At 39.5% G+C, this 15,463-nt stretch overlaps 1 protein-coding gene across 1 annotated transcript in view; it reads right to left on the bottom strand.

Moving 5' to 3' along the window:
- Positions 1-2,688: 2,688 nt before the first annotated feature.
- Positions 2,689-15,463, bottom strand: part of MARCHF6 (membrane associated ring-CH-type finger 6) — an 82,980-nt gene continuing 70,205 nt past the window's right edge. Inside the window, exons 24-26 of the mRNA XM_002815428.5 lie at positions 12,979-13,111; positions 9,482-9,617; positions 2,689-6,063 (exon numbers count right to left, since the gene is read on the bottom strand). Of these exons, the coding sequence (XP_002815474.1) occupies positions 5,973-6,063; positions 9,482-9,617; positions 12,979-13,111 (360 nt within the window). The 3' untranslated portion in view covers positions 2,689-5,972. The remainder of the gene's footprint in view (positions 6,064-9,481; positions 9,618-12,978; positions 13,112-15,463) is intronic.

Raw genomic sequence — 15,463 nt, 5'->3', positions numbered from 1 at the left:
GTGTGATCTGACTTGGATCTCAAGAAGAACATTCTGGATTCAATGTTGAAAACAAATGGAAAAAAGACAGAGCAGGGGCAGAGGCAGCAAGCTCAGCAGAAACAGCGATTAAGTAAACAATGGGTTTACTTGTTCAGTTTTGAGACTTCTTTATGTAATCTAGATGCAAGTCATTTATCAGAAATGTTTTGCAAATATTTTCTGCCACTCTACAGCTTGTCTTTTTATTCTCCTTATGGTACCTTTCAAAGAGAAGTTCTCAATTTTGATAAAGTACAATTGATCGATTTTTCCTTCATGGATTGTGCTTTTGGTGTTGGATTTAAGAAATCTTTTCCTAACCCAAGGCTGAACACATTTTCCTTGTTGTCTTCCAGAAATTATACAGTTTTGGGGAACTATAATCCATTTTGACTTTAATCTTTGCCAGTGTTAAGATATGGATCAGTTTGTTTTTAATTTTGCATCTGATGCCCAATTATTCCAGCATCATTTTTTCTAGACCTTTGCACCTCTGTCAAAAATCAGTTGTCCACATACATGTTGGGTTATTTCTGGACTCTATTCTGTTCCAATAGACCAATGCACAGCCAGCAGAAGGGACTGATCCCAAAAACATGAGTGAATGAATGGGAGTACTGGGTATGAAGCTTCTCATCTTTAGGTGTATCCTAAAGAAGAGTTACTGAACAAACACAGAGAAGCAGAAAACCTCCGGCACTGTTACACATGTAAAGAAAAGTTTCAAAATGATAACTAAACAATGTAAAATGAGGCAACAAGGGGCCTCTACATAGTGTTTATGTATGAGTGGTCTTAGAGAAGTGTGTGACTAAGTAGAACTAGACTGCACAAGGCTGAAAGAGTAACGGCAGGGGGACCTACATATACCAAACAGTCACTAAGGAAGTGGCTAGGCCATCTCTCTGGGTGAACCTTTCTCTGTGTTCCCCATGGCATTTTATTCATATCTCTGTAATACAATCTTTTGCTCATGTTTCTGTTCCATTCTGAGTTCCTTGAAGGGAGACATCATACCTCATTCAACTACAGTACTGAATACAGTGCTAGAAACAAAACAGACACCAAAATAAAAACATTGAGGAGGAGGAGGGGAACGTTACCTTCTCAGCCCCTTGACATGTTAGTTCTCCTTATCACTACATGTTTGCAACAAGAGTAGCTATGAACTGTGGAGTGGAAGGGGGAAATTAATGGCCAGTTTCTGAACTTCACCATGCAATTTCCTTTGCTGAAAAATTTCAACTTCACAGATTAAAGATGTCTATGGTTCAAATAGCATTTCCTCTATCACCCCTGCATTTAAAGTAAATAAAAATGCACTTGTTTGGGGGAAAACAATCATGGAAAAAATTCTGAACCTATAAACAAAGAAAAATTATAAATAGTCTGAAGCAAAAGGATCTCCTCAGGGTACTCAGAAGGAAAAAAACATCATGCAAGTCTTTCCTTTTTTATCTGGGACATATGGTCAAGTATGTACAATGGATTTGATTGGTTTTACTCTAAGTATTCGGCTAAAAGACAACCTTAGTGAAACTGACTTTCTGATCTCGTAGCAGACATGCAGAAGTGGGCAGTAGCTTGCTATTGCACAAAATGTGGGGCCTTACTCTTCCCAGTGAGGATGGTCTACAGTTCAAGTTAGGGAGACAGAAGGGGAGGGATGTGTCCTCTGCAACTATGCATTTAAATTTATACATAAAAAGGAGTCGCCACAGTCACATTTAACTGGAGTTATTTTTCCTTCCTATTATATTAAAACATCTGGATTATCTATGCTGGCTAATAATGCATATTTCTGCAATCTTAAAGCAATCTTGCAATAACACAAAAACAAAAAAACTAGACTACAACTAACATTCACTTTATTCAGTTTTGTCCTCTCAACTTAGAAGGCAACAAATGACCACATAAAAAAGGGAGCATTTCAGAATATATATACATAAAATTGGTCTGGGTACCCTAAGGTGTTTGCGTTGATAGAAAATTGACACCCCAAACTAAGTGTTCTACTTAGCTTCTACAATAGTTATTCCTAGACCTTAGATTAGTCATTACATTTTTATTTAAGGTACTATGTTACTTTCATGACTACAAAATGTAGCACTCGTACAAAACAGGAATGAAAACATACATACACTGTCTTATCTTTATGTGGTATTAATGCCAAAGATATTGTCAGGGATTATTTTAAAGAAGCCCTTACTCATGATGGCTATTTTTAAAAATGGCACAGGACAGTAACAGGCTGAAAAGAAAACACCTGGTTGAGGGAACAAATTAAGTAAATACAAGACAGCTTAACTAAGGAAGTCAGCGAATCTCCACAAATGAGGCTTTTAATATAATACTTTAGTGGTAAGACATTTTAGTTGTTTTTCTTTTTTTGATGGCTGAATAACATCCTAAAGGAGTATTTTAAATATAGTCTTTTAATTTTACAATGTAGAAAACTTCTCACAGTAAGTAGAGAGCTTAGAGTACTCAACCCTGAAAAATGAAAATAAGTAGCTAGCTTGGAAAGTTTTAAAAAGCGCCAGTGTTCTTATGGCACTACATTCTCCTGCACGTGTGCGTGTGTTCACGCACATTCGCAAACGCAATACAATGTAGAAATGCCCAGTGTTTCTGTTTTGTTTTAAAAAGTCATCAATTCAACCTAAATTCAAGAATTACACTTTAATAGTGGCATTTTGCCAATACAGAAATGATGTATCTTGGATCAAATCATTTTAAGGAAAGTTATTCTATATTACTTGAATAAGGGAAACAAAATACACAAGACAAGAATCCACAATAACAACAGTTACATTAAATGTTGAAATAAAAATTACTTTTTGTTTACATCTGGAATTGAGATGGCCCATCTTCATTGTTTCTCCAGAGTACTAAGGGGAGAAAAATCACCTAAAAACATGGGAAGTTTTTTAAGGCTAGCTATACACAAACGTCACATTGGCATTTTTCTTCAGTTTTCATCTCAACTATTAGTACTAAATAGTTTAAAAATCAAACATAATTTACTAATAATGAACAACTGCACACTTCATACTATGACCGTTTGATAACTGGTCATGTAAAACTAACCCCAAATGCTGATTTGTCTTCTATATATAAATAGTAAAAATAAAACAAAAAGGTCTTCTTTCCTAGTTAACCTTCTTGAAGGTTGTTTTAACCCAATATAAAATTAAGCAAAATTATAGTACAATTTTTTTAAAAATTTATGTGAAGAAGGACAGCAATACTAACATTTTCTGAACTATGGGTTTTCAATATTTAAAAGGCTCTTGGTTAATACTGAAACCTGGATGCTACCCAAGCAAACATTATGCTGGAAAATGCTTTCCCTATGAAAATACTTATCTCATTAAAAACAACAGGGTAAAGTACAATTGAAAAACTAGGGGAGAATTCTTAAGTTAGACAATATAAATTACCTGCCAGTAAAATGGAGGGCAATTTTTTGGCCATTCATATTGTTTGTTTACAACACATTTGATAAGATTCATTTAAAATTCTGTAGGATTAAGAATTTTTAACCTTTTGAAGTATCTGCCTAGGATCTCTTGCTGATAAAACAGATATGTTCCAATGACTTTATATCAAGATCTACAAATTCTTTGAAAAATTAAAAAACAAAACAAAACAAAACAAAACCCAAAATTAATATAATCAAGTTGGCCAGGTGTGGTGACTCACACCTATAATCCCAGCACTTTGGGAGCCCAAGGAGGACGGATCACTTGCAGTCAGGAGTTCCGAGACCAGCCTGGCCAACATGGTGAAACCCTATCTCTACTAAAATAACTAAAATTAGCCAGGCGTGGTGGCACGCACCTGTAGTACCAGCTACTTGGGAGGCTGAGGCAGGAGAATCGCTTGAACCTGGGAGGCAGAGGGTGCAGTGAGCCAGGATCGTGCCACTGCACTCCAGCCTGGGCAACAGAGTAACACTCTGTCTCAGGGGCAAAAAAAAAAATATATATATATATATATCTCTCTCTCTCAAGTTATATGCCCAATTCAATAATAATGTTTTTCTCTCAGAGCAATTTAGCAATACACTATGACAGGCAGCATTATATTTTAAAATCCTCCTAATTTTTTATAGTAGGACTAAATTTCTGAGTAAAGGTAGAGCTAACAAAGACCTTATTTCAAATGAGAGAAAAGGCTACTCTAAAGTGCCAAAGAGTGTAACACTGAATCCTACGTCAAGCATTATTTCTGATACTTTTTTTTTTTTTTTTCCAATTTTGCCTAGGTTGGCCTCGAACGCATAGCCTCGCCTCCTTGTGTGCCAGGACAACCGGCCGGAGCCACCGCAGCTCCCGATACTGATGTTTTTAAAAACGTTTTAAAGTAATTGCTTACCACTTAGGGAAAAAATTGCTGAAGTATAAAACAGTCAGAACACATTGCTCTTTATTTTGGTAGCTTATGTTTGGCTGACTTGCATATGTTAAAAAATTCTCAGATTTTAGTCTATGGATTTTAATACTATATGAAAATTCCTTTATAGTTTCTGAAGACCTATGTTATACACTTTCTATGAGACCTTCTAAATTATTGTTCAAAAACAAACACTACCCTTACGATATACCTTTAGCATTAAACATTTAGATCATGTACCCAACCATTCTATTTTTCTAAACTTCTAATCTGAAGCTTTGGTTATGAGGGAAAACAAAGTTTGTAAGGGTTCAGTTCTCTGAGACTTTTCAGAATGTTTCCAATGAAATACATTCCTATGTTAAAAGGCCAGCTCAGCCAAGCTTCCTTCTGGACAAATAATGAATTGGTTTTATTTGAAGTTTTATTCTGTAAACAAAAAGCTTTGGAAACTTTGGGATTTCCTGATGAAAAGCTAGGAGAAATGCACACCTAGTCCTCAGCCAACGAGGCACTAACCAGCGAGATCAGATGTTCTAACCAGTCTTCTCTAATGCTGTCAATCTAAGACCACAACCACATCTATACTTCACCAGCATCTCAGAAGTCCTAAATCCAGTAAGATGCAGTACAGTTGGTGATGTCATTCTGAAAGATTTATGACCTTGCAGGACTTTTGGCCACTGCTATGAAAAATAAAGAGATAGTTGTGTGGAAAAGAAAGGATGCGGGTGTGGGTGGGGGCGGGGGGGCTGACTAATGAAAATCTTCATTTGGACTTTTTTTCTCTAAGTATAGGTATGCCCCTAACAAGCACTGAAACCCAACTTCCAATGCTGATCACACTAGGAATATTAAATTATCAAAATTAAAAATAATTTCCTCACCTAGCACAAGATACTACACAATATTACAAACACAGACACATGAAAAAAAATCAGGCAGTAGAAAATGTACAACAGCTTTGGTGTTATACAAAATAACTTCCACAAACAACTAACAGTGAAGCATAAAGTTCATGTTTTCTTACCACAGACACTCCACTGCTGATTTCTACTTGTTTCCTTTAACGTTCTTGGTAAGGTCTGAATAGCCAAGAAAGAAAGAATGTACAGTTCCCTTAGTGAGAGCTGCTAGGACATCATGAACTGCGTTCCACAAGGCGTCACTGAAAAGTCTTGCCTGTGCACTACTGCTCTGTGGCACGTTTCCTGTCGAGATCACAGCAGGTCCAAAATAAAGTGACAACTAGATTTAATAAATTAATATACATTTTGTTTAAAGATGTACAATGCACATTCTGTTTAATCCAAGGTTTTAGGGTATCAAGGAACTTGTATTTACACATATACAAATCTCAGACAGCAGTAATGTCAGAAGATCCAGGGAGAACAGCAGAACCTTACACTGCTGCTCTCTGAATGCTGAGAACACAAGTCAAATACATTTAACTTAAAAACAACGCTGAGAGATCACTGGGAAAAATCTCCAAAGAGAGAAGTCCACAAAAAAGGACATGTAAAGGGGAAGGTCAAGTTGTTGAGACAACTACTTTATTCTTGGGATGACTGTGGAGGTGGTGGAGATGAGCCTTGTTTGCCAGATTTCCGTTCGTAGTTCACGAGTCGTTGACCCACAAGGTACCTAGGTTGCAAAAACAAGGTGGTTATTCTCTTGTATGAACTTACAGAGTAAAACATTCATATGTCTTTTTAAATCTAACTCCTACTTAAAACTCGTCAATGGTTGGGCAAGTCAAAGGGAGTCCGGAGTGAACACCTGTAAAGGCCGGCACGTCTACCTAGGTATGGGTTTGTAGGAAGCTGCAGAAGCAGCAAAGGCTGGAAGGCCTCCAATGCTGTGCAATGGAGGACATGCTTCAGTCAGTGGTTTAGGGGGTCTCAGAAACTCAGACATGTGGAGGCCAGGAGGGATACAGTAAACTTATGCAGCGGATTTATCTGTTAAGGTTAAGATTTTATAAAACAACTTAGTGGGCAGATCTAAGGAGACAGACTAAAAACATGACCATCAGAAAGCTAGGAAGGGGCTGGGCGCGGTGGCTCATGGCTCATGCCTGTAATCCCAGCACGTAGGGAGGCCGAGGCGAGTGGATCACCTGAGGTCAGGAGTTTGAGACCAGCCTGGCCAACATGGTGAAACGCCATCTTTACTAAAAACACAAAATTAGCTGGGTGTGTGTGGTCCCAGCTACTAGAGAGGCTGGGGCAGGAGAATTGCTTAAACCCGGGGGGTAGAGGTTGCAGTGAACTGAAATTGTGCCACTGCACTCCAGTCTGGGCGACAGAGTGTGACTCCATCTCAAAAAAAAAAGGTAGGAAGGGATGAAAGTAAAACTGGAAGCTCTAGTTACAGAGAAGAAAGGAGAAATCAAAGGAGAAATTTCAGTGAAGTCAAAGGGAAGACAGCATTACAGTGAGTGAGTGTGAGTGACAGGTGGTGGGAGAATATGGTTCAACAACAGAATGGCAAGTGTTCCTAACTTATGTATGTGATGAAAGGAGAAGGCAATGGCAAAGGGCACAGGGCTGCAGAAACAAAGCAGATGTTACTGTAGTTGGAGCGACAGGGCAGGAGATCCTACTCAAGGAGACACACATCTCCAATGCCAGGGAAGGGCGACAGCTGCATCGAAGGCTCACTGAAGGCCTGCCTTACTTAATGTGAGCAGATGGCTTGCAGGCTGATCCTAAGAGGACAGCAGGAACAAAGCTGGAGAGCAACAAGCTGTAGGTGGCTGGGCACAAGTGTGAACGGCACCCATTTGGAGGCAGAGATGCAGATCAGGGAGAATGTCCAGTAAAAGCCCACAGAGTTGAGTGAAGGAGACTGAGGGAGAATGAAACCTGCACATGACAGGCTGTCAGGTAGCTTTCCTTCGTCCCTTTCCTGCATTTACTCATCAGTGAAATGAGACCGATAGTCCCACGCTGCAGCATTGTTTTAAGAAAGGGAAAGTGTATGAAGCCCGGTGACAAAGGCTTAGCATGTTCTAAGGGCTCACTGTGGGAACTCTTACTTTTCACCAATACCTTCTCCACCTTGACTTTCATCTATCACTTTTCTGTAAATGCACACAAGCCTAAGGAAATATTTTGGCAGTTTATGTCCAGTAGCTTAATATGTCACTTTTTTAAAAGTACGCTAATCTTACTGCATCTTTATCCATAATGTCACTGTTTTATTCCTTTTCTTTTGTCTTACCTTCTTTTCTTGAAGTTAGCCATTCCTTACCCCACTGTTCCCCAACCAACCACTGATTTTAAAACTTTGAGAATTCTGTAAATATTTTAAACAGTGAAGGCTGAGCAATATCTACTAAAATATACATAGCACTACCTGGCACACAGTAATGACTAAATAGCAAGATACACTAAAAATATGATCAGCATTATGGCAATGACAAAGTAAGTAAATAAAAAGCACACAGAAACCAAGTTAAATTGTACAAGCCCAAAGAGTAATTCAGTGGCAGAGAAAGGAGACTCTGAACCCAACTCCCTCTCTTCCACCACCACTCACTCTCTCATACTCAAGCCCACCACACACACACATACTCACATTCTCTCTCTCACACACACACACACACACTCACTCTTAGCACCTCCTACAGACCAAACCCTGTGCTAAAGAGTACATATACAACAGCTGACAAGACATGCCCGCACTTAAGTCTATAGTTCAACACCTTTCTGCATAAAGGAACAGATGGGAAAAGAGAAAAGAGGACACTGGGCTACAGGAAAAAGCAGAAGAAGATAAAGCATGAGAAAGAAGAGGTCAATGGGAATAGACCCCTGGCAAAGGCTGAGAAGGGCAGGGTGCAGAAAGGCAGGCGCCCAGCGTAAAGAAAGAAGCAGGCAGAAAGTTCCCTGAGGGCATGTCTTGCTTGTCAATTCTGTTTGCAGTATTCACTCCTCTGCCAAAAAGTTGAGTGCTAAGAAGTTGATTTTCATCATTGAAAATACCCCTTCCCCTTCTTTCAGTTGACAGTCTTTTGTGCTCTGACTGCCTAAGTGTACTTGTATTTTTTACTGTCAGTAAATGCTTTGGAGACGTCTTGAACACTATAAATTTCATTCTCAAAAATCTTACTCCTCAGAGTAAATAAGGTAACTCTATAATTTGCTGTGCAAGGGGGGGACAAACACAAGTAAAAGGGGCTAGTGTTAATGACACAAAGGCAGCAGGTATAAACTGGGACTCTCTTGGCTGACTGAGATGGATAAACCATAAACTCACTTTCTCTGCTAGAACCCATTGAAGCAGATGATTCAGCCTACAGTTTGGACATAAAGGTCAAATATTATCCCAGGAAGGTGTTTTCCTTGGCTTTCCTCAATCTCTCACTGACATCAAGTGACAGAGTTTTCAATGGTTTCCTCAAAACAGAGAGTCCCACAACATTTTTGCAGTAACCCTCAAGCCTCTCTGTGCAACCTCAGAGTAACCTAGTGGCCCTCCATAAGCAAGAGGGGCTTATGCAGGCACTGCTAGTTTCTAATGCAGGGCTTCTTATTTTTATCTAAAACTGTTTAATATACTGTCAGACCAGAACATTTGAAAACAAACTGAAAAACTATTTGGAATGGGCATTAAAAAATCTCTTGGCTGGGTGCAGTGGCTCACGCCTGTAATCCCAACACTTTGGGAGGCCAAGGCAGGTGGATCACGAGGTTAGGAGATCGACACAATCCTAGCCAACATGGTGAAACCCTGTCTCTACTAAAAATACAAAAATTAGCTGAGCGTGGTGGTGCACACCTGTAATCCCAGCTACTTGGGAGGCTGAGGCAGGAGACTCGCTTGAACCTGGGAGGTGGAGGTTGCAGTGAGCCAAGTTCGCACCACTGCACTCCAGCCTGGCAACAGAGTGAGACTCCGTCTCAAAAAAAAAAAAAAAAAAAACCACCAAAAAAAAACCTCCCTCTCCAAAACAGTTTCTCCCAGTCTTTTTTTCCTCCTATGATTTGTCACATCAGATACATAAATTAAGAAGTGAAAACACCTAAACAAGAGACGAACAGAACGCCAGACTTACTTGTCATTTTTAATATGTTCATAAAGGCGCTTAAACTGGCGGACTTGGAAGGACAAAATTGCCATCAATACCACGACCATCAGTAAAAATGGATAAATCCGCCGATGGACTAAGTTTTGCATTTCCGCAGTAACACCTAGAAAACCAAAAAAGAAAAACTTTAAGTGTGTATGTGAAATAACAGTGACATGAAACGTAAACACGTCCTTCCCCTAGAAGAATGGACTGGGGCAGACAAGCTTTCTAAGCCCCAGGTCTGTTAACTTTCTACAGTCTGTGTGGGTCATCAGCCCTTTCTGACCCCCAACTTTCTCATTTGTAAAACAAGGAGGCCAGGCATAGTAGCTCGCGCCTGTAATCCCAGCACTTTGGGAGGCCGAGGCAGGCGGATCACTTGAGCTCAGGAGTTCTAGAGCAGCCTGGCCAACATGGTAAACCCTGTCTTTACCAAAAAATACAAAAATTAGGCAGGTGTGGTGGCGTTGCACCTGTAGTCCCAGCTACTCAGGAGGCTGGGGTGGGAGAATTACTTGAACCTGAGAGGTGGAGGTTGCAGGGAGCCAAGATCATGCCACCGCACTCCAACCTGGACAACAGAGTGAGACCCCGCCTCAAAAAAAAAAAAAGGAACTGGACGAGATTGACTTCTCATGTTCCACAAGCAGTGGTGTCATTGATATATTTCAACTGCACCACAGTTTAAAAAAGCAAAACCAAAACTGTGCTTATATAATAAAAAAATCCTCAAACTTTTAGAACACACATGTATTTATTTTTCTATATTTAACTCATGAGTTTTAATACTTCTTTGGCAGAGGGGACTGGGGGGCTTTAAAATCAGAGCAAGTACTTCCAAGGACATCAGAAAATTAATACCCTCAGGTGGATTATTCCAAACACCACAATAATGTGCTGTGCATAAGCTCTGGAGCTGAGTTTGAAATTTGAATGCTGCTCTTACTCCTTAAAAACTAGACTTTGGGGTAAGATTCTCAATCTCTGTGAACCTCAATTTCCCATTTCTAAAACAGAGTTGACAAAACATATTAAAAAGCTACCCTAAGAATAACATGTAAGAATTACATAAAGCATCTAAACAGGGCAAAACAGGTACTAACATTTTTCATTTGCCACTCTTTTTCCCTTCCAAAGTCTTTCCAGAAAAGCTCACAATAAAGTTTTTAAAAATGAAAACATGAATGACTGGTTTGGAAATCCAAATTCTTAAGTCTATATACTATTAATGGGCAGACAATAATATATGCTAATTAGAATAAAAAAGAAAATAGGGCATTCCTACTCTAGACAAAACCAGTAAAGAGATTGTTCTAAAGAGTCAAAATAATTTAATTTTAAAGACGTATTCAACTAATAAGCAATGGACTGGGTGTGGTGCTCATGCCTGTAATCCCAGCACTTTGGGAGGCCGAGGCGAGTGGATCATCTGAGGTCAGAAGTTCAAGACCAGCCTCGCCAACATGGTGAAACCCTGTCTCTAACAAAAAGACAAAAATTAGCTGGGCATGGTGGCGCATGCCTGTAGTCCCAGCTACTCAAGAGGCTGAGGCAGGAAAATCGCCTGAACCCAGGAGGCAGAGGTTGCAGCGAGCCGAGACTGCACCACTGTACTCCAGCCTGGGCAAAAGAGCGAGACTCCGTCTCTCAAAAAAAAAAAAAACTAATAAGCAATGGGCTTTGAAATATATTTTGCAGGAAATATATATTTGCATTTTAACATGGTATTTATGATACTTGGCATAGTCACAATTCAAACCAAATAAAAGCCTTCAAGTTTCTACTTAGAAGGAACCAGGAAACGATGCAGTTTGCAGACTGTGGGCCCTCAGCTTAACTGTTCCCTGTTTCCCATGCCATCCTGCAGACTGAGGGATACATTGCTTAGCTTCTCTCTATACAAACCTGTGTTTAGCAATTTTTTTTTTTTTTTGAGACAGGGTCTTGGCCTGTTGCCTGGGCTAGATTAGAGTGTCACAACCTGAGGTTAGCCCTGAACTCCTGGGTTCAAGCAATCCTCCTGCCTCAACCTGCAGGGCAGCTGAGATTACAGGTGTGCGCCACCACTCCCAGATAATTTATTTTTATTTTTTTTAGAGGTTGGGTCTCGCCATGTTGCTCAGGCTGGTCTTGAATTCCTGGCTTCAAGCAACCTCCCACCTCAGCCTCCCAAGTAGCTACTGCACATGGCTAATATCTTTACTGTCTAAGAAGCAATGAGACTATTAGAAGTCAAACCAGTGGCAAAAGGTAAAGAAGGGCACACACACAAAGGGCTTCCAAACGGCTGGAAAAGTTCTATTTCTTGACCTAGTAAGGTAACATACAAGTATACACGTTACACTGCAAGTTTGGTTGTGTGTGTTTTTTTAAGCTCTTCTCTCATGGTTAAAGGGAGGACAGGCTCATTTCTGGCAGATGGATAAGACAAATGAAAATGTGGAGACAGTTATGGAGAGAAGAGGACATTGTGTGTTTGATAAGAGGCCATTCCATGGTTGTTTAATCAAAACTCAGAGTATATGACATGGAGTGAGGTCAAACTGAAGCCCACATCAAAGCAAAAGGAGGAGCCTTGTAAACTATGCCAAAAGGTTGGACTGCATTAAAGGCCACAGAGGAACCAATGAAAAAATGTTCACTAAAGAGGTACAATGAGATTCATTCTTTTGAAAGGTCATTGTGCCCAGTGTGGAAAAGGAATTAGTGATGGCAGGTTCAAGGCTGGGAAACCAGATAGGAAGGTGCCAAAGTTAGGGTAGGAGACGAATGACTCAACAAAAGTCAGGAGCAAAGGCTCCAGAGACGAGAGACCAGATTCTTCAGGGAAGAATGGGACACTTGGAGACCAGAGGGACATGGAGGACAGAATAAGGTGACATGGATAGCCTTCAAGGTTTCTGACTTATGCAATTTGTTGGATGATAATGTTTGCTGCTGAGAGACGGAATTCTGGAGAAGAAAAAGATATGCGAAGGAAAAGTCTCTGCTTATAATTTTGAAAATATGCTGGGTTTAAGGAGCTATGAGGAGTCTTCACTACACAAGCAACAAGACAGTGTATTTCCAAGTATAAACACGTTGCCCATTAGCATCTCCTCTTTGGATCTTTTATGCCAAAGAATATTTCTTTAAAACTTAAATATAACAACACTGTTACTTAATTTTATATGATCACAGCACTTCTAGTCAGAAGAAGACAACTTGAAGGAAATCTGATCCTGCCTATTTTGTACAGCATGTAAATTTCAAATTTTATCTTCTGGTAGAGAAAAGAACTGTATCAAAGAGCTTTATGATCCTCTAATCTTACCCAGAGTAGTCAAATCTAAGAAAAGTGGTATTTTGAAATCATTGTTTTAGCTGGATTCACATTTACAAATAAAGCATATGGAGTGAGACATCCTTTTTACTAGGGGTAAAGAGAATGTCCAATGTTAATAAAAGTGCTCCTTCAAGGCTCCACAACCAGCATTACGTACCTAGTAAAGGAACAACACCAGAAGCTATGACATAAGGTACACACAGGGAAAGCAACAGCACAGAGATCACTGGAGCTGCCAGTTTACGAACAATATAGTGAAGGTCAATGTTCCGGATGCCATTTGCGTAAACCTGAAACATTACAAAAAGCAATTAGAACAAAGATACAAGACAAATTCCTCCAAGTTAATAGAGCAATCTCCACACAACTCAATCTGCCAACCCAAAAATAGTCAAACTGGCTACTTCTTCTAAAGTCAAGGCAAATTCTGGTATACCAACATAAGCATAGTGCCCACGAGTTTCTGAAGAAATGTATTTACCCACTAACGCTCTGCAGTTAGCTCTGCTAAGTGATGAAATAAGACACTAATCTAGAATAATTTATACTCTACTCGCACTATACAATACCAGATGACATTCAGTGGTATTCATTCAAGACCACATTACTTGAAGTAACTTCATACATCTTATGTAAGAGATATGTAATATGTAATATTGTGTTATTATACAATATTGCATTCATTTTATCTGAGTATGATGAGAAAACACTGAAGCAGGAAACGTTTCTGAAAAGATTGCATAAATCAAATTTTAACAAATCAAAAGGTATTTAAAAATTTAGTATGAAAGAATTCTATAGTGAATATAAAAAAAGCAAGTACAAGAATTACTAGAATATTTCCATCATCTTATCCAGAAAATTCTACAAGAGTAATGCAGAGGAAAGAATGGATGGAAATGGGAAAACCCTGGGAACAGAAAATTTAGATGGAGTGCAGACAGAAACAAGGCTTAGAAGGCTGTTATTTTCTTCTCCTCTTGCCTCACCAGCAGCACTTAAACCTCTCTTAGCTGTGACTGAATGTAGCATAACTCAACCCCATCACCTCAGAATTTGAATGGCAAACATACTTAACCTTTTAAAGGCATGCTGCCATTCCCAAAGACACCTAGTTAACCCAAATGCATTTTAATCAATGAAGCAAGGCATCCCAGTGTTTCTCAACCATTTCCAACCATTTTTCTTAAATTTACAGAGACACACACGCACATATGCAAGAGAAAACAATTAATAAGATAACAAATTATTTAGAAGATCAATGATGTTCCACAGCCTCCAGTATGAATAAACCCCATCTCCATGCTCCTTTTTCAAGGGCCAGAGGCTAACCTGGCCATTCTAGAGTGTACTGGCCTGCACTCTGATCCTGAAGGGATATGAAGCCAGAAGCCCCCAATCCATCACACTCCTGGTGGACTTCAGAATTGGCCCATACTTTAGAGACACACACAAACACACTGCAATTTGCTGGCTCCCTAACCCCCCCACTCCTAAGAATCAAAATCTTGAAATACAGGCACTTTTTGAACAGATTTTCTTGAGCATGCTTGGCTAACTACTGTCTTTACTTCTCATACATCAAAAAGAGGTGTACTTTACTGCTGCAGAACTGTTATGTCTTATTTATGTGGCACTGGCCTAAGGATAAGAGGGGTCCCCACAAGTACATTTGCTAGATAACTAAAGCGTAAAGTAGCAAAATCTGTTATGTTGGCCATTTTGGATAGAAATTTTCCTTAAATGAATTACCATACCTCCTAGTCTTATTATCGGAGTGCTAAAGCACAGTCTACCTTTTCCAAGGTATTGCCACAACAATCAAATTATCTGGCAGTTCTGTAATACAATAATAGTCTTAGGTACTATGTAGCTAGATCAAGCCAAAACAGCTCTCCTTTTGTAATGTTTTTTCCTCTGTCTTCTTTTATTACCTCGAGCAATAACCTTTCCCCCACTCCAAATCTACTACAGGCTTAGAAACATTAATATCAACCTTCACCAGAAAAAAAGCACGTATTTTCATTTTTGTCTCCACCATGAACAGGGTTCTAGATACTGTAAGCTACTGGTTAGCCTTCAGATAAAGGATGGCTTACACGTGGTTGATGAAAATTCATGGGAGTATAGAAAACCACAATATGCCACCCTAAAAATATGCCTCTTAGGCATAAGGATTGTTTTGAGTTGAATGCAACTGAGAAAGAATAGATGCAGGAAAACTTTCTGTCCTCCCTCTATTGCCTAGAAGCAGAATATAAATGTATAAAGACAAAAGGTAGCCCACCCCACTTCCCTCCACCACGAAGGACAAAGATTACCCACTGAAGAGAGCTTTGGGCCTTTCTGGGCCTCTAGATGGCACCAGAGGAATCAACACTGCCAAGCTTTACTAAGGAGCCGCATCTGCCATTTGTTTGCTTCCCACTTGCCACCCCTAGAGACTCCAAGGCCTTTTCCTTCATCTTGTCACTTCTCTAAAAATTTATTATTCTTTGTTGAAGATTCGTTGGAATTCAAAGCCACCTCTTTGAAATTACTCATTCCCTGGGTATCTGCATGTATATATGAAATAGGTACTTTAATAAACTTTTGTTTTTCTGTTGTCTTTTATTAAAGGGTTCCATTTTAACTAAAAAAGA

This window comes from Pongo abelii, chromosome 4 (genome assembly GCF_028885655.2).
Source record: "Pongo abelii isolate AG06213 chromosome 4, NHGRI_mPonAbe1-v2.0_pri, whole genome shotgun sequence".
Taxonomy (NCBI): Eukaryota; Metazoa; Chordata; class Mammalia; order Primates; family Hominidae; genus Pongo; species Pongo abelii.
This window is presented reverse-complemented; position numbering and strand designations above follow the sequence as displayed.